Below are 24031 nucleotides of genomic sequence, written 5' to 3'. Positions count from 1 at the left end.
GGTGCGCGGCTCCTGCGGGCTTTTCCCCGAGGGAAAAAGCGGCCAGTCAGTCCCTTCTCCCTCCTCGGGGAAAAGCCCGCAAGAGCCGCACGGAGCGTGTGTGCGGCTCTTGGGGGCTTTTCCCGCCTGCCTCCCGCTTGCATTCGCTCCATAAGACGCGCACACACTTCCCCTTACTTTTTAGGGGGGGGTGCGTCTTATGGAGCGAAAAATATGGTACTCTTCTGTCCTTGTGGTGTTTTGATCCTCGGCATCCCTGCTGCGACCCAGCCCTGCTCTTGAGTCTGGTCCCCATCCTGTCTTCAGCCTGTGTCGCCCAAGTGCGGTGTAATGGTTTGAGTGTTGGACTAGGACCTGGGAGTCCAGGGTTCAAAGCCCCGCTCAGCCATGAAGCTCATTGGGTGACCTTGGGCCAGTTGCCATCTCTTAGCCTAACCTACCTCACAGAGTCGTTGTGAAGATGAAATGGGGAGGAGGAGAACCATGAACACCAACTTGAGCTCCTTGGAAGATAAAAGTGCTATAGAAATGTAATAAATACGTAAATAAAATAAAAGTATCGTATCCTGGCTTGAAGCCATTTTACGAAGGAGCAGGGAGTCTCCCCAATTTCCGTGGAATTTCCTGTATCTGAGAGCAAATGCCACAGTGTGCACCCCATTGTTCAATTTAATGCTGGCAAGTTCCCTCCCCACTGCCTACTCTAATGATTTCTTACACAATTACACTCTGGTCTGCTTGATGCAGGCTGGCCTGAAGGGAGAAATCCACAGAGCAAATCCCCTCCTGCTGATTAATTACGGGGAACTAATTTATAATAGGGATCCGGGGAATGAAAGGCCGGTTAGCTTAACGTCAGTAGTGGGGAAACCCACTAAACAGGTAAAATTGCCAAGCAAGAGGAACAAGCCTTGCTGAAGTAGAATCAGCATGGCTTTTGCCAGGGTAGGTCCTGTCTCAACATCTAGAGGGTTTTTTCCCTCCCCAAGCATGCCAGCAGAGATGAATCAGTTGACAATGGTCTCCTATGTTTTCAAAAGGTTTTTGAAAATTTATCCCTGAAAAATTATCCCTGAGTAAGCTGAGTAGTCGTGACATAACCACAGAGATCCTCTTATGGATCAGGACATACTTAGGAATAGAAACAGAGTACAGTCGTACCTTGGATCTCGAATGCGTTGGTACTCGGACGTTTTGGCTCCTGAACGCCGCAAACCCGCAAGTGATTGTTCCGGTTTGCAAACGTTCTTTGGAACCCGAACGTCTGACGGGGCTTCCGATTGGCTGCAGGAGCTTCCTGCAGCCAATTGGAAGCCGTGCTTTGGTTTCCAAACATTCTGGAAGTCGAATGGACTTCCAGAACAGATTCCGTTCAACTTCCGAGGTACGACTGTATTAATAAATGGACAGTTTTCTCCGTGGTGGGATGTGGAAAAAGGAGGGTTGGTGTTGGAACCTGTTCTTTTTAACTGGTTTATTGGTGATCTAGAATTAGGGCTGAGCAGTGAGGGAGCAGGATTGCCCTGAGGTGTCAGGTGGGGGCAGTGATCTCTCATTCTGCTATCTATAACGATGCCTCTGATCTCTGAAGCACCAAAACAGAAGAAGATAGAGCCTCTCCCCCAGTTAGGCAGGGTTCATGTGACCCTTACTTAATATGACTAGGATCTTATGTTACACGCCTGGAGGGTGAAGAGGTTAGTGAGACAAAGCTGCATTTCACAGAAGACCCCTTGCACTCTCCCTTGCTTCCGTTTGCTCTTCCTCGTGTATTCATGTGTTCCGGCTAATGGCTGACTCTCCCCCATTTCTCTCCCTTTCCTCGCATTCCAGGCGGTGCATCCTGGGAAGTCGCTGTTCCTGTTGTACGCCTTGAAGAGCTCCCCTCGGCTCACCATGCTCTACTTGTACCTCTTTGATTACACGGACGTCTTCCTCCCCTTCCTCCACACCATCTGTCCCGTGCAGGAGGAGGAGCTGGAGGACATTCTTGCAAAGCTGCTAGTAAGTAAGAGCGGGAGACGTCCGCCTTGGGAACATGCCCCCCTCCCGAACACCAAAAAAGTGGGAAGGGGTTTTGTGGGGCGGCAGTACAGAATGCTTTGAGGTTGCAGATCAGCGACCCTCGCCAAAAGCCCTGTGAGCAATGGCCCCAGGAGCGAAAATGGGGGCAAACATCATGGGGGCAGCAAGCCAAGGGCTTTTGTATTTCATTTTATTTAACAATTTTCTGAAGGTTTTTAACACATTGGGCTCTAGAATCCAACACATTTATAAAAAGATAATAAATAGAAATATTTCAAAAATAATAATAATAAAGAAAAATATAAAATAGAGTACTCATGATTCTTACAAAACACTATTACAGTTGTACCTTGAATCTCAAACACCTTGGTTCCCAAACAAATCGGCTCCCGAACGATCGAAACCCAGAAATGAGTGTTTGAATGATTTTCAGAAGCTGGACGTCTGGTGCGGCTTCCCTGGCTACCGATTGGCTGCAGGAGCTTCCTGCAGCCAATCAGAAGCTGTGCTTTGGTTCCTGAATGTTTTGGAAGTTGAACAGACAGATTCCGTTCAATTTCCAAGGTACGACTGTATAGAGAAGAGAAAAAAGTAACTAAAAATACTGTTATCACTGGTAGAAAATGTGGGATATCTCTACACATTGGGATTGATTGCTAAATCATTCTTTAGAACCATAGCTCTATGAAGGGAGCAGGTGTCTCTTACAACTCTCAGCCCCCTTAACAGACTAGACTTCCCAGGATCCTTTGGGGGAAGCCAAGACTGTGTAAAGTGGCATGAAACTGCTTTGAATGTATGGAGCAGGCGGGGCCTTAGTGTGAAGCAGATTTCTGTGTTCCTCTGCAGGCTTGGCAGACCCCAAATACATTAATTGCCACCGCATAAAGATACAGTGGTGCCCCGCAAGACGAATGCCTCGCAAGACGAAAAACCCGCTAGACGAAAGGGTTTTCCGTTTTTCGATGCGCCTCGCAAGACGAATTTCCCTATGGGCTTGCTTCGCAAGACGAAAACGTCTTGCGAGTCTTGCGATTTTTTTCGCTTCCCCCCCCTTTTTCTAAGCCGCTAAGCCGCTAATAGCCTTTTAGCCACTAAGCCGCTAAGCCTTTAATAGCCGCTAAACCGCTAATAGCGCTAAGCCGCTAAGCCGCTAATAGGGTTGCTTCGCAAGACGAAAAAACCGCTAGACGAAGAGACTCGCGGAACGGATTATTTTCGTCTTGCGAGGCACCACTGTATGAGGGACGCGGGTGGCGCTGTGGTCTAAACCACTGAGCCTCTTGGGCTTGCTGATCAGAAGGTCGGTGGTTCGAATCCCCACGATGGGGTGAGCTCCCGTTGCTCAGTCCCAGCTCCTGTCCACCTAGCAGTTCAAAATATTGGTAAAACCTATTTGGTGTTTCGCAACTTTCTGACTAGTTGCAGGGCAGGACCTTAGCCAGACCTAGCAGAGTAAACGCAGAATCCACGGAAGCAATTGGCAACTTGGCTGCAGGCAGGATAGACGAAGCAGGAACCAGGAACTTGTAGTTAAGTGTTTGTTATATACAGTGGACTATTTACAGGAACGGAACACTGATCTTTTGCTAGCTCTCTCTGACACGACTCACAACTCCTACACCTGAACCTCTGAACACTGAACTTCTGAACTAACACATTCCAGTTAGTAGGCCATTAATTATCACTCCCTTGAGAGAGCTTGACCAATCAGGGAGCTGTAACCATGTCTCTGTTATCACCAGGCAGACTTACTCCTTCAGATTGCCTTCTGGCTGTCTGCCAAACCTTAATTGACTCTGTGTGAGTAGCTGCACGTACACAGATTCCCAACGCCAAAAAGTGCAAGTAGATAAATAGGTACCGTTCCGGCGGGAAGGTAAACGGCATTTCCGTGCGCTGCTCTGGTTTCGGTGTTCTGTTGTGCCAGTAGCAGCTTAGTCATGCTGGCCACATGGCCCGGAAAAACTGTCTGCAGACAAATGCCAGCTCCCTCGGCCTCTAAAGCAAGATGAGCGCTGCAACCCCAGAGTCGTCTGCAACTGGACTTAACTGTCAGGGGTCCTTTACCTTTTTAAAAAAGATATTTGCAGCGATACAGGGTGCCTTTCCTTGATGTTATGCTTCCTTAGAGATACTCGCTTGTCCTTAGCAAAAAAAACCCTGTTTTCCAAAGGTGGCATATACCTAATATGGACAAAATGTGCTCGCTCCAGGGATCGCACTTCCTGGGAAATCCTAAGCCCCACTGTAACATTAAATGCTGAGATAAGAAAATACTTCCTGCCAAGATTACCAGCATCGTCATCTTTAAGAGCAGGGGTCAGCAAACTTTTTCAGCAGGGCCCACTGTCCCTCAGACCTTGTGGGGTCCGGACTATTTTTTTGGGGGGGGGGAATGAATGAATTCCTATGCCTCACAAATCACCCAGAGATGCATTTTAAATAAAATGATACATTCTACTCATGTCAAAACACGCTGATTCCCGGACCGTCCGCGGGCCAGATGTAGAAGGTGATTGGGCCAGATCCAGCCCCCAGGCCTTAGTTTGCCTACCCATGGTTTAACCAAGAGCCATTCTGGTATCCCCAGTGTTGACGGGCGTGTTTTTCTAGCCTGCTGTCCATCTGAAATGGCTTTGCTTTGGGCTAAATTGAACACACACACACACACAGAGATCCTAAGCCACTTATGGGCAGAAATATTTTTATTTGCTTTCAAGGAAAAGCGGTCAATAAATTTTGAGCATGCCAGTAGCAAGAACCAAATTCTGATGGCAACATTTGAACCAGAGATATTTTATTGTTGTGCCCAGCCTGCTTTCCCTGAACACTTTCTGTCTCTTTCAGGACCTGAAGGAGCCTGCTTGGAAGCAGTGGCGAGAATTCTTTGTGAAATACTCTTTCCTGCCCTACCAGCTAATAGCTGAGTTTGCTTGGGACTGGTTAGAGGTGCACTACTGGACGTCCCGCTTCATCATCGTCAACGCCATGCTGCTTTCTGTGCTGGAGCTCTTCTCCTTCTGGAGGCTGTGGTCAAGAAGGGAGCTGAAGTAAGTCCCTCTCGGACCCTCCTACCTTCCAGAATTAGCAACCCTGTTTTTGTACTTGTAAAATCCCTTTAATGTTTCCCTCTCTCTCTCTATCACCGTCTTTTTGCGGAAATCAAAGAGAGAACTTGCACTGAATAGAGAGATTCCTACTTTTCCATCTCCCAGCTGTGACTCAGCTTCTTCCTGCTCAGGGGAGGAAAAGCTAGTTGTGCAATGGTGTGCCAGGGATCTTTTATTTTTGGATATCAAAAAGTCCCCAAGGTTAACTTGACATGTCTCGTTTATGAGCAAATTGCTTTCCAGTGAAAAGCATGTGACTTAAGAGTGCTCCAGATAAGCAACCTTCATTTGAAACGAAAAGGAGCGTCGTGAACCACACATTTCCTGTACATGTTGGAGGCCCACCCCCCGTTTTTGGTACTCCCCTCCCTCCTTTCTCTTAGTTTCCCTTTTGAGCTTGTTTAAAACTCCTTAAAACTATTACGGTGGTGTTTTCCTGTAAATGATTGAACACGTTTGCTTTCCCTGAACGGTTGTGTGTGCGCAAGGATGTTTTTAGTGCAGCTTCTGCAAGAGTTCCAAAGGTTCATTGGAAATGAGATCTAGGGCTCTAATCTGCTCTTTTCCCTCCCCATCTAGGACAATTCCTCACCGGATGTGGGGCCATTTCTGGAAAGTGTCCACCCAGGGACTCCTCATGGCTATTTTCTGGCCAGTTATTCCTCAGTTTGTTTGCAACTGCCTGTTCTACTGGGCTTTGTACTTTAACCCAATTATAAACATTGATCTTGTGGTGAAAGAAATCCGTCGCTTGGAAACTCAAGTGCTATGATGGCATGTTCTGGGATCGGCACTGTGCTGTTCAGTCCTGAACCATCTGGTGCCAGGGAGCTGCCAATTTAATTTTCTTTCCACAGTGACAAAACTTGTGATTTTTTTTTTTAATGGCACACCTACTTTTGCAGCAAGTCTTCCTTTTCAAAGCTGTGACGGCGGAAACAAGTGAAGGGAGGTGCTTTTCTGCTTTTCCTCGAGAAGGAACAATTAATTTCCCTATAATCAGAACGTTTGCTTTTGGACTAATCGAAGCGCCAACCTTTGTGTGCCACTCTCTGTATCTGGCCATGCCGCACAAGAAGCCTGATGAGAAATCGAAGCAGTCAGGCTCCTTTTTCGTGCAAAACGAGTCCTGCATTTACACGTTAAGCAGCTGTATACCCTTAAGAGACACCTGACCCTTCTAAAAATGGCTCAGATCCTGACCCGGACCCCTTTTCCTTATACACACAGCTCTGGTCGTGTTTGTGAATTTGAAGTAATTTCTGTTGCTGTATTGATTTACTAGATCTACTTGCCAACTGCTACCACTTTTTCTTTTAGAAAAAAAAGGGGAAAGATGTTCTGCACGTAAATACCAATTGATTGTGAGACGGTGGGCTTTTTCCCTGTACGTAGATGAACGCCTCCTGTTGTCACTCGTTAAATGTATGCCAAAACCAAGATTAGCTTTATTTTAAATGATGTGCCCCTATAAATTAAACTTGACTCTGCGTTTGTAATGATATGATCTTCAGATTTGCATATGAACATTTTTAAGAATTAAAACGGAAGATTTTTTTTCTAATATTTATTATTAGTATTACATTTTTACCAAAAACCTTTCTTCTTCTCCCTCTCCCCCTTCTTCCCTTCACAACAGCCCTGTGAGATAGGCTGGTCTGAGGTTTCATGGTCAAGCAAACTTTTGCCTGGGGTATACAAGATAAGGAAATGGTTACTCTTGGGGCTGAGTCCTTTCTGGACGACACTTCAGACCTATAACCCAGAGGAGAATATCACATACTGAATTGAAATGAGATGTACCGAGGTTAGGTAGGCAGCTTTGTGTCACCTGGGCCAAGGAGCTGGGTTGGAGCATGTTATCCCCTTCTGTTTGGGGAAATGTTTCTTGTTTGAAGAATGGCTGAAATTATTTGGAAGTTGGTCTAGACAACACCCATCCAAAGCTGGGTGAAATCTAGAGCCGCTTTGATTTGTTTTTGAGAAGTGACTCGAGGAGGGGAACGTCCCATGTCTGTGAAGCCTGGCCCAAGTGACGCCCTTTCTTAATCATCTTCACATTGAGGGTTGAACGACCCACATAAAGTATCCGGCCAGAACAAATACTGGGAATTGTAGGGGGCACTCGCCAGACACTTGGCTGCTTCGCGGTCGCATTCGCAAGCCATTTTTTGGCACTTGTCTTCTATATCCTCTGTGGAAAGAAAAAGGGAGACCAGGAATCAAGCCCGTCATTCGAGGCATTGCAAAATGGGTACCAGAGTGCGCAGATTTTTCTGGCCTTCAGTAGAACGAGAGGGAATGAAATACTTACTTAGATACTAAATATTTTGAATAAAATTGGATGCCCAGGGTCTTGGAAGGGCCAGTGTCTTTAGGAATGACAGAAACACTAATGGGATGAAACACATCCTATGTGTGGTTACTCAGAAGTAAGTCCCACTGTAAGTGGGTAGGGCAGCCTCCCTTAACCTACTGCCCTAGATTCCCAGTTCCCATCTAGCAGCCATAAACAGCCCTCTGCTCCATGAATTTGGCTAATCTTTTTAAGTCATTAAATTGGTGGGTATCACTGCCTCCTGTGGGAGCGGGTTCCACAATTTAACCATGCAGTGAGTGAAGAAATCCTTTCTTTTTATCTATCCCAAATCTTCCAACATTCAGCTTTGATAGATGTCCGCAAGTTCCAGTGTTACGAAAGAGGGAGAAAAGTTTGTCTCCACTTTCTTCATGCGATGCGTAATCCTAAAAATTTCTATCATGTCGCCTCTTGCCTTTCCTCTAAGCTGCCATCTTTCCTCCATCCCATTGGAACATTTCAGTTGCCCTTTTCTGAACCTTTTCCATATCCTTTTTGAGGCGAGGCAACCAGAACTGTACTCCAAATGCTGTCGCCCCCTAGATTTGTATAACAGCACGGTGATAAATTCCTTTCCTAATGAACCCTAGCGTGGAATTTGCCCTTTTTTCACAGCGGTCACACACAAAACCTGCATATTTACTGAACTATCCCACGACATCCCCAACGTCCCAATTTGTAGTTCAGCAGCATCTGGAGGGCCAAAGCTTCCCCACACCTGCTTAATCTGACATGGACACCTCTCTGAAATTCCTTGCCATAGCTGTCAACTTACAGATTTGAAAATAAGGGACCAGCAGCCTCGAAAATAAGGGATCAGCAGCCAAAATAAGGGATTTTAGACAACCAGCTGAAATACGAAGTTAAAAGGGACCAGATAATTTTGGAGAGCAGCGCCGGTTTTTAGCCCTTCATTTCCAGAGGTTGCTACTCAAGACACCGGCTGATGAAACACTGCAATTAAATAACTACAAGCAGCAACCGCTTTTTGCGCAAAACGAAGTCCAAGCTACGAAGATGCTGCTGCAGTTCTGTATCTTTTCTCTCGTGCTCCATCTGCAGCTCTCAGTTCCATCAGGCAGGGCGGGAGGAAGGGAGCGGGAATAGCGCCCGAAGTAAACCCGCAGATCAGACCATCTATGCTAGTCCACCACTACAAATCTATGGGAGAAACGCTTGCGGTCCTTCCTCTGCTTTCCCCCTCTGTGGTTAGCCCTTGGAACACCTGCCCGCGCCTCTGCCTCCGCCTCCTCTCTCTGAACTGCTTTCTCTATGGTTGCCCTCGCTCTCCTCTCAAGGCTCCTCAGCAATTCATAGGCTGTGCCAGGCTGCCCATCTCATCTGGGTCCTTCGGCGGCGCAGCCGCAGTACGGCCTAGCGGGAGCAGCGGTGACGGGCAGAGGGGAGGCCCCAGGCAGAGACGTTCAGTTCGGCGGCTGCGAGGAGGATGGTGGCGGAAGGGCTTGAGGCTCCAGCCAGTCCCGGCGGGGAGGGGCTCCCTGGGGCCGAGGCTGGTGAGAGGAGGCCGGAGGGGGCGGGCCGGGCAGCCAAGCAACACATTTGGAGCCTCCCTCCTCCCTGGCTGGCAGGGAGGGAGGGAGAGGAGCTGTTTCCTTTGAAACCCGGGAAGTTTAAGGGACATCATCAATAAGGGACAGCATGGCGTTGGTATAAGGGAGTTTCCCGCCAAATAAGGGACGGTCGACAGCTGTGCTCCTTGCTTACAGCTAGACTATCTCTTGGGCCTTAGAATCACAGAACTGTAGCATCAGAAGGGGCCACAAGGGGCATCTAGTCCAACCCCATGCAATGCAGGAATAGCAGCTAAAGAATCCAAGCCGGATCAGGGCCGTGTTGTTTTCCCTGCAGTGCAGGGCCTGGTGTCAGGATGCTGAGCATTGCATTCAGGTCCTAGGCAAAGAGGGCTGCTGATGCTACTAGCAGATATGGCCACCAGGGTGAATGAAGGGGGCAATTGGGGGCTGCAATGCTGCCAAACTCCATGCCAGTGGGACCAGCTGCTGGGGTCGGCTCCAGCGATCCAGCTGCAGCATGGATACCCTACCAACCCAGCTCTGAAGCCATGCCTGCTTGGAGTAGCTTACTGGGCAGTTTCAAGCGGGCAATCTTTGCCCTTGGTTCTGAGAAGAAATGGAAAATGCAAAAGGAGTCTCTTAAAAGGGCATCCCTAAGAGAGGGCAGGGACGCGGGTGGCGCTGTGGGTTAAACCACAGAGCCTAGGACTTGCTGATCAGAAGGTCGGTGGTTCGAATCCCCGCGACGGGGTGAGCTCCCGTTGCTCGGTCCCTGCTCCTGCCAACCTAGCAGTTCGAAAGCACGTCAAAGTGCAAGTAGATAAATAGGTACCACTCCGGCGGGAAGGTAATGGGTGTTTCCGTGCACTGCTCTGGTTTGCCAGAAGCGGCTTAGTCATGCTGGCCACATGACCCGGAAGCTGTACGCCGGCTCCCTCAGCCAATAAAGCGAGATGAGCGCCGCAACCCCAGAGTCGGCCACGACTGGACCTAATGGTCAGGGGTCCCTTTACCTTTAAGAGAGGGCAGGAGGGGAGGTTGTCAGATACAGCTGCCGTTATGGCAGCAAAGCTCCTCCCCGCCAGGGGAATATCCACTCACCACACTTGGCCGAGTTGTTCTCGCACTCCCAGGTGTACTTCTGCAACTTGGGGGAGCAGCCCTCCTTCTCGGCTTCTCCGTAGCAGCAGTCATGCTGGAAGCAGCACCTGCCGGCCCAGAAGAGAGGATGATGGCTTTGTTTTTAGAGCACTTGCACAATGCCCTACGGCCAGAGCGGCTCTCAGGGCGACTTGCACGTGTAGATGCACACACAGTTAAAGCAAGGCAAGGCATTCCCTGCCTGCGTGTATCGACAACTGAAGAGACACAACACAGTCATATCTGAAGGAGCGTCTCCGCCCCCATCGTTCTACTTGGACACTGAGGTCCATCTCTGAGGGCCTTCTGGCGGTTCCCTCACTGCGAGAAGCCAAGTTACAGGGAACCAGGGAGAGGGCCTTCTCAGTGGTGGCACCTGCCTTGTGGAACACCCTCCCACCAGATGTCAAAGAGAAGAACAATTACCAGACTTTTAGAAGACATTTGAAGGCAGCCCTCTTTAGGGAAGCTTTTAATGTTTGATGCATTACTGTATTTTAATACAGTGGTACCTCGGATTACATACGCTTCAGGTTACAGACTCCACTAACCCAGAAATATTACCTCGGGTTAAGAACTTTGCTTCAGGATGAGAACAGAAATCGTGCTCTGGCGGTGCGGCAGCAGCAGGAGGCCCCATTAGCTAAAGTGGTGCTTCAGGTTAAGAACAGTTTTAGGTTAAGAACAGACCTCCGGAATGAATTAAGTACTTAACCTGAGGTACCACTGTATTTTGCTGGAAGCCACCCAGAGTGGCTGGGGATTATTATTATTATTATTAATTATTATTATTATTATTATTCCTGAATTGCAACATTCAGAGGAGTGTGACTTCTGCAGTACGGCCACATTTCAGTTCCCATAAAGTGCAAACTGGACAGGTTCGTCTTTAAAAGCAAACTGAACCCAATGAATTCCCCGCCCTTAGTTACGCATAAGCTCTCTGGGAGCCAGCCAGCTGCTGCCACGAAGCTCTAGGCAAAGGGAGAGCTTCCAAGTCTATGAAAATGTCACCTTCCTCTCAACTCCTGGCCCTACGAGTTGCGTAGGAGGGCCTTCTTTTGGGGCGGATCAAAGCACCAGCTTGCCATCTCCATGCCTTCGAAACAACAGCAACCGGAAGCTGACCTGCTAGCCTACATTTTAGTCTGGATTTGGGGCTGGGAGAAGTTCTGGGAGAAGTGGAAACAGCTGGTGACATGTGCCCCAAAATCTTCCAGCTGTGCCACGAGCACAGCAATTAAAGTCACATCTTCTCATTTTGCAAGATTGTGGGAAGCAATGGAGGTCTTGTTTTTCAAAAATTTCATTGCAGCAGCCAGATGGTCATAAAATATATCCCGTATAGATGGCTATATTTTGGGCGGTGGTTTTTATTTTCGAACTGCCCAAGGATGTGGGTTATTTCCCCCAAACACAGGAAAAGTGGTTTGGCCTTAGCCAGAGAATCTGGTGCAGTTTCCAAGTTTGCACATTCTGATGTGGCAGTGGTTTTCTCTCTCTGGAATAGGGGTGGCCGAATCCATCAATTTCCGTGTCTCATTCTTCCAACTTTAAGTTCGTTTCACCACCTTTCTTTTACAAAGTCCTCACAATTCCCCCCCCCCCCCCAGTATGCAGGGTTTTTTTGTATGCAGTTTTTTGTATGCAGTTTTCCAGGCAGTATACGTTTTTGCAGGCAATTTTCCTAAACTCTCTGCATTTTTGTCTGTTATTTTCACTAATATACTGTATGTACAGTGGAACCTCGGGTTGCGGATGTAATCCTGATGGAGGCACGACTGCAACCCGCAGCGTTCGCATCCTGAAGCGCCGCGTCTGCGCAGGCGTGATTTGGCTTCTGCGCATGCACAAAGCGCCATTTAGCGCTTCTGCGCACATGCGTGAGCGGCAAAACCCGGAAGTAACCTGTTCTGGTACTTCCGGGTTTCCCACGGTCCGCAACCCGAAAACACATAACCTGAAGCGTCCATAACATGAGGTATAACTGTACTTCGATGCACACTTTGCCATAATATCTACATTCTACATACATTAGGTTTGAGAACTGCCTTACAAAATTTGGAGAAGGGCCCATTTCACAGGATAGCCGTGTTACAATTTCCATATAGTTTTGCAAAGTGTGAATTAGGTACAGCATTTCCCCCCGCCCCATCCTTACTCTTGAAGGTCTAATCTCACTCCTCCCCAGTCATCCTGGTCTCTTGTTTAAAATTATTCCCTACCCCACAGGCTTATAATTTAAAAGACATGTCACACAAGGAAAATTACGGGGAGGGTAGAGGAAAAAAGCAAACTCAGGCACCAATACTTACAGCTAAATATAATGTCTTGTGGGTGGGGCCACAGCAAAGCTAGGCAGCTCCAAACCTTTGGCTAGGAGTGCTCTCTTTCTTTTCAACCGGTTCCTGTTTGCTTATTTAGATTTCTAAATGAGCCTTCCCATCCAGAAGTTTGAAGCTACTTAGCTTTGCTCTGCCCCAAGACATTCTATTTAACTTTAAAGCTTGGCATCTGAGTTTGCTTTTTTCCTCTACCCTCACATCCTTTTTTCCTCATGTGCCATGTCTTTTAAGTTGTAAGCTTGTGGGATGGGCTCTGTCCCCAGAAACGTAAACAGGAGAGAGGCTAGAGGCCTTCCTGTTAGGAATAATGAGATCTGAGGTACCAAGTAAACAAACAAATTTGTTTATGTATGCCCACTACAGCAGCGAGAATCCTATATGAACAAAGATGGAGAGAGGAGATAGTCCCTACCAAGGAGTGGCAGATGAAATTAACGGAATATGCAAAATTAGCAAGCTTAACCGGCAAAATTAGAGACCAAGAAGAGAAAGGTTTTTAAGAGGAATGGAAGCCATTTGTAGACTACTTAGAAAACCATTGTAAAAGTGTTAGAACTTTAATCGGTTTGGAGTAAGTTCAGCAGTTATAGTTTAGAAGGAGAATAATTTGAATGTTTAAATAGTTAGAAAAAACAGAATATGCAGCAGGAATGGGAAACTTTAGGAAGCCATGGAAGGATAGACGGGAAGTCGATGGAATAGAATTATGGATTGATGTAATGCAGTGCTTTTTTTCTGGGGGTACGCATACCCCTAAACATTTTTGTGTATCTTTGTACTTTTGTCCATTTACTGTATTTATTTCCCCCGATTTGAACTCTAAAATGGTGGTTTTCTTGATTCAAAATGAGAGTACCCCTAAACATTTTTAAAGAAAAAAAGTACTGATGTAATGCATCTGTTTTCTCTTTTTTCCTTCCTTTTCTTTCACTTATTCTTCAGTTCTGTATTTTGCACTTTTATAAATTCATAAATAAAAATTAAATATAAAACAAAAAACTTGGACAGGAAAGGCTTTCTAGACTCAAGACTGTGTGTTCCTCCCCACTTAACTTTGGGATGTGGAGTTCCAAGGTGTCCTGAAAAATGACTTTCAGGAGAGAGAAAAGGACACCTCCCTCAAAAGTAAGTGTATCAGAAACCCAGAACCTTCGCCTATGGAGATTTCGCCCCTTTGATCATTTTCAAGTGCGATTTCTTCAACAGATGCACGTCACATTTCATGTTGTTTATCTGCACCCAAGTACAGTGGTACCTCGGAAGCCGAACCGAATCCGTTCCTGAAGTCCGTTCAACTTCCAAAACGTTCGGAAACCAAGGCGCGGCTTCCAATGGCTGCAGGAAGTTCCTGCAGCCAATTGGAAGCCGCAGCGGATGTTCAGGTTCCAAAGGACATTCACAAACCGGAACACTCACTTCCGGGTTTGCGGCGTCCGGGAGCCAAAACGTTCGACTCGCAAGGCATTCGCCAACCAAGGTACAACTGTAGTGTTAGACAGAGATAGGGGAAGAAATAATGCATTTCTGGAACAGAACATTTCAGATATTTTGACCTGACGGGTCTCATACTCACCAGTCTGCCTTGTCCCTGGGATAGCCGGTCCCTCCCAAACCGCAGTAGCACCCGTAGCGCATGTAGGCAAACGGCGAGCGCTGTGTGGTGCACAAGATCGCCCCGGCGAGCTGGAGGAGACCCCGGCGGGTCCGCGGCGCAGCATGTCCCAATGGGCTTCCTGTAGCTAGGGAAAGGAAAGCAGATGGATTAGGATCTGTAGAGCCCTTTCTACACCAGAAGTACTTGTCAGCCGGCTGCCTCTTGTGGCCAGGTGTGGCGTTTGCCCTCCTAGGTGTGTGACATCATACTGGGTTCATAAGGAAAGGGTTAATTAATTGTAAAATGACTAACCCAAGGGGAGGAATTTGAGTTAGAGTTAGGGGGGTTGAGAAGTTAGTCTGGAGTTAGAGGCAGAGAGAGGATAAGTCTGTGGGTTGGGCTAGTCTGATGTGGGAGAGTGAGAGAATCTGTTAAGAGGTGTCAGTCAAACAGTTGATATAATCAGTCAGAAGGTATTAGGAAGGTAAAGGTAAAGGGACCCCTGACCATTAGGTCCAGTTGTGACCGACTCTGGGGTTGCGGCGCTCATCTCGCTTTATTGGCCAAGGGAGCCGGCGTACAGCTTCCGGGTCATGTGGCCAGCATGACTAAGCCGCTTCTGGCGAACCAGAGCAGCGCACGGAAACGCCGTTTACCTTCCCGCCAGAGCGGTACCTATTTATCTACTTGCACTCTGACGTGCTTTCAGACTGCTAGGTTGGCAGGAGCAGGGACTGAAGAACGGGAGCTCACCCCGTCATGGGGATTCGAACCGCCGACCTTCTGATCGGCAAGTCCTAGGCTCTGTGGTTTAACCAACAGCGCCACCCGTGTCCGTATAGGCCAATAAAGAAACTAAAGTTAAGAAACTGACAGGAAATTTTATCTGAGAAACCATAAACATGTTAATGCTTATAAAATAAACTTGTTTATTTGGTTCAATTTTAACAACTGTCTGGACTCAGTGTTTTATCCAAGAGTAACGGGTTGGTGGCAGCGGGGAAGCGAGCACAGTGATGGCACAGCGATCAATAGACCATTAAACGTCCGGGGACCCTGTGTGATCGCTATACCAGGGGACCACTGGCGGACGAAGGTGGGGGCAGAGTGAGTAGCCCACACCGGGTGTCATGGGGGGGGTTGACATCGCGGCTGCCACCCCCCCCGGGATGCTCAGCACTTGCCGCACACCCCAGGATGCTCGCCGCGCATGCCCCGGGACGCATGCCGCTTGCCGCGCAGCCCCCCAATGCGTGTAACACCACCTGTGGGCGGTGTGCCACGCCCCCTGGGACACACGCCAGCCACGCCCCTGGATGTTCACCGCTCCAGGTGATGGAGCAGGTAGTGGGGGTGGTACAAGGAGGAGTATTCAGAGGGAGAAGAAGGAGCAGACTGAGAAGAGGAGGTGTGGGAAGCTGGAGAGGCCACAGGGTTTAGTGAGCAGGGAGAGTCTGTGCCAGAAAACAGTCCAGACTCGGATGCAGAAGCGGAGGCTGGAGAGGAGGGGAGGCCAGGAGACAGAGATGAGCCAGGCTGCTGATGAAGCCAGGCAATCTCCCTGTCCTGCTGCAAGAAGCTGCCCTGGTCTCCCAGAACATGCAGAGAAATGAAGAGGGCAGAGCAATGAGAGACAAGGCAATGGAGCCTCAGATCACTGGGGAAGGAAGAAGACTAGGGGAGCTGGGGGAAGGTGGGAACCTTCAGTCTTCACAGTGGCCTCACTGGGGCAAGACCTCCTGGAAAGAATTGCCATGACCACTAGGCCTGAGCTATGGTTTGTTTCCTTTGATAAAGAGTTACCTTTGCTGGCCTTGGGCGATTTATTGTTTCAGTGCTGACCTACGCCTGATTGCAGTCCTGACATCACGATCGCCTCTCCCAAGCTGCACCCACTGCCAGATGTCACACGTGTTGGCACACACGGTTTGTCGACAAAGCATAAAAGACACTGAAGGGCACAGGGCAGAGGGTGCTGCCTTTTGCAGAGGGAGAACACCCGTCCGTCGAGCTGAGTGGCAGAGGCTCTCCAGGGGTCAGGCAGGGGGAAATGCCAGCCCTATTTGGAGATCCCAGATCTTGAACCTGGGATCTTCTGCACGCAAAGCATATTCTTCCCCAAGGAGCCATGGACTGTCCACAGGCTATAAGTGCTTTGCCACTGGGAAAGAGAGAGAGAATGACTATTTCCCTTGGCTGGGGCAAATGTAGAGGCGGCCCCTTCTGCAATGCCAAAAAGAGTGTTGTGGGTCTGCACAAAATGCACATATTTTGTGTTCTGTTCAGAGGCACATTTAGAAATAATTACTATGATTTAAAGAGAAGAGTACCTCCCTAAAGGGATGCGGGTGGTGCTGTGGGTTAAACCACAGAGCCTAGGGCTTGCCGATCAGAAGGTCAGCAGTTCGAATCCCTACGACGGGGTGAGCTCCCGTTGCTCGGTCCCTGCTCCTGCCCACCTAGCAGTTCGAAAGCACGTCAAAGTGCAAGGAGATAAATAGGTACCACTCCAGCGGGGAGGTAAATGGCGTTTCCGTGCGCTGCTCTGGTTCGCCAGAAGCGGCTTAGTCATGCTGGCCACATCACCCGGAAGCTGTACGCCGGCTCCCTCGGCCAATAAAGCGAGATGAGCGCCGCAACCCCGGAGTGGACCTAATGGTCAGGGGTCCCTTTACCTTTACCTCCCTAAAGTCGGGGGGAGGCAAGCGCTCTGTGACCTGTGGGGGGGGGGGCTGCTCAGCCTGGAATTTGAGACTTCACCCTGTCTAGATGGAAGCTGGAACTTGTGGCCTCGTAGGAGAAAGTGGAGGCTCCGTCCAGTCCCTCTGCTTTCGGCAGGGCGTGGGAACCTAACTTGAGGAATGTCCCTTTTATTTGCTTACTGTAGGCAAGGTCTACTTTCTGAAACCTGACTTACTCAAAAGGAGGTAAGTGTGCTGGATGCAAGCAGCTGGAACAAACTCAAAAGTTGTGTGAGTCAGCACAGCTCTCCAGGGCTAAAAGAACGAGTCAAAGGGCCCCCGATTCTGAACTCTCTCTCATTCCCACTTACTGCCTTGAGGGACAACTTCAGGAGAAGAAAAGGCTAAGGAGTAAACCCTGTACAAATCCAGAGTGGATTTGTCCCTAAGGTGGTTGGATGGAGCCTTGTACGCCTAATTCCAGCAACTCCTGCAGCCAAACATCTTGCTCTGCTTTCCTTCGGCTCACCTCAGTGAGGCTGAGAGAGGGGGCTTGCCATCTGGGCAGCCCAGGTCCTCCATGCACACTCCCATCAGCCCCCAGAAAGCATGGACAATGGCCAGGGATGACAGGAGACAACAGCAGCAGCAGCAGCAACAACAACAACAACTTATTATTTATACCCTGCCCATCTGGCTGGATTTCCCCAGCCACTCTAAGCAGCTCCCAACATCATCATCATAGCGATAAAACTTCAAACATTAAAAACTTCCCTAAACAGGGCTGCCTTCAGATGTCTTCTGAAAGCCAGATAGTTGTTTATTTCCTTGACATCTGATGGGACGGCGTTCTATATGGCGGATGCTACTATCGTCTCTAGCCATATGTCAAGCTGTTTGAAGCTGACAGGACTTCTAATGACAGCAGGAAGGTCACGGGTTGCCAGCCTCTGGCTTATTGTGTTAGACATTTTGATTCAAATCTCCACTCAACCACAGAGTTGGCTGGCCTATTCTACTTCACAAGGTTGTTGCAAGGATACTAATAATAATTGATTATTTATACCCTCCCCATCTGAGTGGGTTTCCCCAGCCACTCTGGGCGGTTCCCAACAGAATATTAAAAACACAATAAAACATCAAACATTAAAATCTTCCCTAAACAGGGTTGCCTTCAGATGTCTTCTAAAAGTCAGAGAGTTCTTTATTTCCTTGACATCTGATGGGAGGGTGTTCCACAGGGAGGTGCCACTACCGAGAAGGCCCTCTGCCTGGTTCCCTGTAGCTTTGCTTCTCACAATGAGGGAACCACCAGAAGGCCCTCGGTGCTGGACCTCAGTGTCCGGGCTGAACAATGGGGGTGGAGATGCTCCTTCAGGTCGACTGGTCCAAGGCCGTAGTTCAGCAACACCTGGAGGGCCAAAGCTTCCCCCTCCCTGCTTGAAATGCATAATGTGTGGGTGGCCTTACTTAATTTCCGCCCCACCCTTCCTCCCCAAGGAGCCCAGGGTGGCATAAGCAAGAAAGCAAACCAGCAAATAACATGCAAAAACTTTTATAAACATCCACCTATGGCACATGTTTCATTTCAAGTTTGCCAGGAAAAGCATCTTTGGGCCGTCCAGTGCCAAAGGGATTTTTTGGACTTAGTCTGATCCTTATGTTCCCCTCCCCTTATGGTTTTGATCTATAAAGTAAAGGGTAAAGGGACCCCTGACCATTAGGTCCAGTTGCGGATGACTCTGGGGTTGCAGCGCTCATCTCGCTTTACTGGCTGAGGGAGCCGGCATACAGCTTCCGGGTCATGTGGCCAGCGTGACTAAGCCGCTTCTGGCGAACCAGAGCAGCGCACGGAAATGCCGTTTACCTTCCTGCTGGAGTGGTACCTATTTATCTACTTGCACTTTGGCGTGCTTTCGAACTGCTAGGTTGGCAGGAGCAGGGACCGAGCAACGGGAGCTCACCCCGTCGCGGGGATTCGAACCGCCAACCTTCTGATCGGCGAGTCCTAGGCTCTCTGGTTTAACCCACACCACCAAACGAGGCTGTATTTTAAATTGCATTCTAACCTGTATTTTAAATTGGGTCCCCCCCCCGTTATGTTTTTCCTGTAATTTTACTGGTGTTAGCCGCCCTGAACCCAGCTCTGGCCGGGGAGGGTGGGGTGGGGTATAAATAAAATTTATCATCATCATCATCATCATCATCATCATCATCTCTAGCGCCACCTACTGTTGGACTCCCTGAATTCCACCCCACCCCCAGTCCCAATGGTCACAAGTCACCGCACTGCAAGGTATTTGTCATGTGGCGCAGGGAGGATGACATTGCGCTTCACAGAAAGAGAGTCCAAAAACTACTGGGTGCATGTAGGACCTCTTGGAAGCTCCTCAGGGAAGGCAGCGTGGTGTAGTGGTTAGATTGTCAGGCTAGGTCCTGGGAGGCCAGGATTCAGGTCCCCACTCAGCCATGAAGTTCACTGTCTCTCAGCTGGACCTACCTCACAGGGCTGTTGTGAGGGCAAAATAACCTGCCTCAAATAAAATAAAATAGGGGGGGGGGAGGAATAACTGTGTGTGACACCTTGAGCTCCAAGGAAGAAAAGTGAGATGCAAATATAATAAGTAAATAAATAAGCAAGCAAGCTTTTGGGAGCCCAGTCAGTAAGATTGCCATTGGGCCAGGCACCTAGAGAATTTGCACCCTCTGTCAGGAGTCTTGGGAGACCCTGATTCCATTTCTGGCTGCTGAATTGCTTCATTTCCTTCTCGCTTTTCCTATCTGCATTTGTTTGCTAGGCATAGACTGTTGGGTCAACAAGAGGCGAAGCACCACCCTGTGTACACTGCTGGCGAAGGCAACAGGGTGAAAGGCAAACAGGGGAAAAGAGCAAAGCTCTCTGTCAAGATCCTGGCTCCCGTCTTTCCATGACGACATCAAAGCTGGTCTGCGAAGCAGCCGGATCCCGGACCGTCTGCCACGAACGACACCCTAACCCACAGGGTAGCTAGACCACCTTGCCAGCCCAGCTGCCGGGCGACAGGACAGAGGGGCAGACCGGGCGAGGGGTGTTGTAGCTCAGCAACTGCCTTGCATACAGAAGGGCCCAGATCCCATCACCGACAGCATCCCTTGTCCACCCGCAAACTGTCCGTTTATTTCATCCCTCCTCCTCCCTGCTCCTTTTATAGCCATCCCTTTTTTAAAACAGCTTCTCCCTCTGATCTGCTTCTTTGCTATTCCCAGTTTATTATCATTAGCCTTGGAGTTGTAATACTGATGTATTACAGTATTTTAATATTTTTTTGGAAGCCGCCCAGAGTGGCTGGGGAAGCCCAGCCAGATGGGCGGGGTATAAATAAATTATCTATTATTATTATTGTTGTTGTTGTTGTTATAGCTGCTGCCAGCATCTGGCCGGCCAAAATGCTCCTGTACGACTAAGGGGGTGGTTGCAGTGTGGTGGATCCCAGCTGGTCTCATCCAGAAAGGTGATTCTGGTGGCCTTAGTGCTGCTGCAAGAGGCAAACAGGCCCCATCTGTCCCAACAGGGATACTTTGGGGTCCGATTGATTTCAGCAAGAGAGATGCTCAATGCCATTTCCAGACAAGTCTGTTCAAAGACTGCTGCTTTCAATTAAATTTCCCTCCCAAGGACTGAAGCCTTAATCAGGGGCTGTAATGGAGGCTGGGATCTAACAGGGTTTAACTAGCAAGGGCAGGATTGCACCAGCTGTCATGGGCGCTCCCCAGCCAAAGGAATGCACATGGCAGGTAGTAAACTCTTCATTGTCAAAGTTGGAACAGTCATGTCTACAGCTCCAAATATAAGGGATGTGGGTGACGCTGTGGTCTAAACCACCGAGCCTCTTGGGCAGGGGTCAGCAAACTTTTTCAGCAGGGGGCCAGTCCACTGTCCCTCAGACCTTGGGGGGGGGTGGACTATATTTTGAAAAAAGAAGAATGAATTCCTCTGTCCCACAAATAACCCAGAGATGCATTTTAAATAAAAGGGCACATTCTACTCATGTAAAAACATGCTAATTCCTGGACCATCCATGGGCCGGATTTAGAAGATGATTGGGCCGGATCCGGCCCCCCGGGCCTTAGTTTGCCTACCCATGCTCTTGGGCTTGCCGATCGGAAGGTCGGCGGTTCGCATCTCTGCGATGGGATGAGCTCCCGTTGCTCTGTCCCAGCTCCTGCCAACCTAGCAGTTCGAAAGCACGCCAGTGCAAGTAGATAAATAGGCACCGCTCTGGCGGGAAGGTAAACAGTGTTCCTGTGCACTCCGGTTTCCGTCACAGGGTTCTGTTGAGCCAGAAGCGGTTCAGTCATGCTGGCCACATGACCCGGAAAGCGGGCTGCAGGCACACAGGACTGCGCTTGCATGGAAGTTGCCTCTGCTCATCTCGTTTCACACCCCTCCTGGTTCTGGGAGACAGTGGTGCAGGAGAGGATGGGGAGGCACCCAACTTGCTTCTTCCTCTGATCCCTCCAGTGCTCCAGCTCTGAAGCTCCCCCTGCCTCTGACTCTTGCCTCCTGGCTGGTGCAGGCCCCCACAAATTACTCTCCTTCCCCCCGGTGCACACTCATCAGATGGGCATGGGATATAAATAAAATCATCCCCATCATCATCTGTGTCCTGCCAGTCCCTGACATTGCCCTTTGGTAGTGGCAGAATCAGGAACAGGGAGTCTGCCTTATGCTAAGTTAGTTGGGCTGTTGGTCCATCTAACCCAGCATTGTCAACACTGGCCAGCAGCAGCTCTTTCGTATTTCAGGCAGGGATCCTTTCTCAGCCGAACCCGGAGATGCCACTGGGAGTTGGACCTTGCAAGGCAAATTCACTACCACTGAACTGCGGACATATCCTTACACGCAGAGGCAGCCTTACCTAGAATCAATGTTCAGGTTAAGAACAGTTTCAGATTAAGAACGGACCTCCGGAACGAATTAAGTACTTAACCTGAGGTACCACTGTACTTCTACGGACTTTCAAAGATTGACAGACGTGTGTTCATTTGTTTTCAGATATATTAGAGAATTTACAAGTGTACACATTTTGTTTTTGTTGTACTAAATCATGTAATAAGAACTACAGTGCTGTCTAGTATATTGGTCTTCGTGTTGCTTGTGTTGTTTGTTGCGTTAAGTTTGCAACACAGGGTTTTGTGGTTCTGTATACCTGAGATGCTTTAAGCTGGAGATGTTGGGGGATTGGACCTGGGACTTTCTGGGGGTTTAACCCTAAGCTACGGACTTTTCCCTGTCCCATACATTAAGCTGCCTGGTCCCACTGACTCCCCTGACTGGCAGCATCTCCCCAAAAGGGACTCCTCCAGCCCTGCTTGGATATGCCAAGGATTGAACCCAAGAACATCTCAAAGTGCTCTGCCAATAACATTATGGGCATAGCCAGGGGAGCAGCTGCACCCCTAAATCAAGTAAATAATAATAATAAAAATATAATTAAAAATAGAAATAATCAGAATATTTGAAAATGAAATCGCAAGCCTAGTAAAATAGGCAGAAATCTTTTACCCTACCATGAAAAGGGCTCTGCCCCTCTCTCTTGCTCAGCAATGCACCCCTTGTACCTAGAGCCCTCATTCGGTCCCTTTCAGAGAGTAAACACCTGCCCAAGGTCCAAGATGTGAGACGCGGGTGGTGCTGTGGTCTAAACCACAGAGCCTAGGACTTGCTGATCAGAAGGTCGGCGGTTTGAATCCCCGCGACGGGGTGAGCTCCCGTTGCTTGGTCCCTGCTCTCGCCAACCTAGCAGTTCGAAAGCACAAAGTGCAAGTAGATAAATAGGTACCGCTTCGGCAGGAAGGTAAACGGCATTTCCGTGCGCTGCTCTGGTTCTCCAGAAGCGGCTTAGTCATGCTGGCCACATCACCCGGAAGTTGTACATCGGCTCCCTCGGCCAATAAAGTGAGATGAGCGCCGCAACCCCAGAGTCGGCCACGACTGGACCTAATGGTCAGGGGTCCCTTTACCTTTACCTTTAAGGTCCAAGATGACAGGGGATCGTCTCCATGGGCTACGCTTACTGAGTGTGCACAGAAAAAGTGCCTTGGGGAAAAGGAGGAATTTGAGAAGGAAGTGCTGGAAAGGTTTTCTGCAAACCCAATAAAACTTGTTTTAGTTTGGATTTTTTTAAAGACAATGAGATTTTAAAAAGGCGTGTCCTTTGTAATTTTGCAAAATATAACCGCATGAAAGGTACTCCCCATGTTTTTTATTATTATAATTTAACTTCCTAGTTTCTAAATGACTGAAGATTTTGACAGATTTTTTCCCCCCTGAGCCCTTGGGGGTCAAGAGAAAGTAATTTGAAACAAAAACTGTGGTGGAGACAGTTTGACAAGGACAGTTTGAGAAGGAAGTTCTGGAAAGGTGTTCAGCAAACCCAAGAAAACTTGTTTTAGTTTGGTTTTTTTTAAGAAAACGAGATTTAAAGAAGGTGTGCTCTTTGTCATTTTGCAAAATATAACCGCATGAAAGGTACTCCCCATGTTTTTTATTATTATAATTTAACTTCCTAGTTTCCAAATGACTGAAGATTTTGACAGATTCCCCCCCCCCCCGAGCCCTTGGGGGTCAAGAGAAAGTAATTTGAAACAACAAGTGTGGTGGAGACATTTCATTCCAAATCTGCTGGGCGGAGCCAGACAGAGGATGGTGACAGGTGAGTGTCAAGATCCCAGGTCTTAGTTCTGAATTAAACGGGGAGAGTGGGAGCTGCCATCTAGCAGATAAGGGCGTCGGTGCGTCAAGCCCCGTCTTATGCACACCGAAAGGCAGCTGCTCTCCGGGGCTCCAGACCGGGTGGGGGGGCTCCCTATACCCAAGATTGCACCAAGGACCTATTCCGACCGAGAGCCGGGCTGCATCGCCCTGGGAGCCGACGGGGCGCCCGAGAGCGCCTCTGCAAAGCCTGGAGGCTTTGCTTGCGCGCCTTCAGCCAAGGCGCTCAGCGCATCTGCCGGCGCCCGAGGCGGGCATATGCCCAGGGGGCACCGGAGCCCGTCGGTTTTCCTGCCCACTCACCCGTCCGCAGCAGGAGCAGCAGGCACAGCAGCAGCAGCGCCGGGCGTCGCCCCGCCGGGCCCATCAAGCAGCGATCTCGGGGAAGGCGTCGAGGCAGGTGGCTGGCGCGCTCCGCCGTGCGTCCCGTCGAGGCGCTGCTGCAGCTCCTGCTGGCCGCGAGAGACGTGGCTGGCACTGCCGCC

General features: G+C 49.1%; 2 protein-coding genes across 4 annotated transcripts in view; one reads left to right on the top strand and one right to left on the bottom strand.

Moving 5' to 3' along the window:
* Window positions 1-6702, top strand: part of BFAR (bifunctional apoptosis regulator) — a 15162-nt gene extending 8460 nt beyond the window's left edge. For all 3 annotated transcript variants that reach the window (XM_080981145.1, XM_080981146.1, XM_080981147.1), the window contains exons 7-9: window positions 1834-2004; window positions 4876-5078; window positions 5718-6702. In XM_080981145.1, coding sequence (XP_080837271.1) covers window positions 1834-2004; window positions 4876-5078; window positions 5718-5910 — 567 coding nt within the window. In that variant the 3' untranslated portion in view covers window positions 5911-6702. The remainder of the gene's footprint in view (window positions 1-1833; window positions 2005-4875; window positions 5079-5717) is intronic.
* On the bottom strand, window positions 6461-24031 carry PLA2G10 (phospholipase A2 group X). The gene is made up of 4 exons (XM_080981307.1): window positions 23850-24031; window positions 14091-14256; window positions 10134-10240; window positions 6461-7332 (listed from the first exon to the last, which is right to left on the bottom strand). The coding sequence occupies exons 1-4, from the start codon at window positions 23911-23913 to the stop codon at window positions 7184-7186; spliced, it is 486 nt and encodes a 161-aa protein (XP_080837433.1). The 5' UTR covers window positions 23914-24031; the 3' UTR covers window positions 6461-7183.

The sequence above is a fragment of the Podarcis pityusensis genome, assembly GCF_964106645.2.
Source record: "Podarcis pityusensis genome assembly, chromosome: 14".
Lineage (NCBI taxonomy): Eukaryota > Metazoa > Chordata > Lepidosauria > Squamata > Lacertidae > Podarcis > Podarcis pityusensis.
The sequence above is the reverse complement of the archived record's forward strand: the minus strand, read 5'-3'. Positions and strand labels throughout refer to the sequence as shown.

Coding starts and splice junctions, on each gene's coding strand:
- PLA2G10 (XM_080981307.1), bottom strand. CDS start 23,913: ATGGGCCCGGCGGGGCGACGCCCGGCGCTGCTGCTGCTGTGCCTGCTG. Junction 14,257..23,849: donor GCTGCTCCTGCTGCGGACGG/GTGAGTGGGCAG, acceptor TCCTTTCCCTAG/CTACAGGAAGCCCATTGGGA. Junction 10,241..14,090: donor CCCAGGGACAAGGCAGACTG/GTGAGTATGAGA, acceptor CTGGGCCGGCAG/GTGCTGCTTCCAGCATGACT.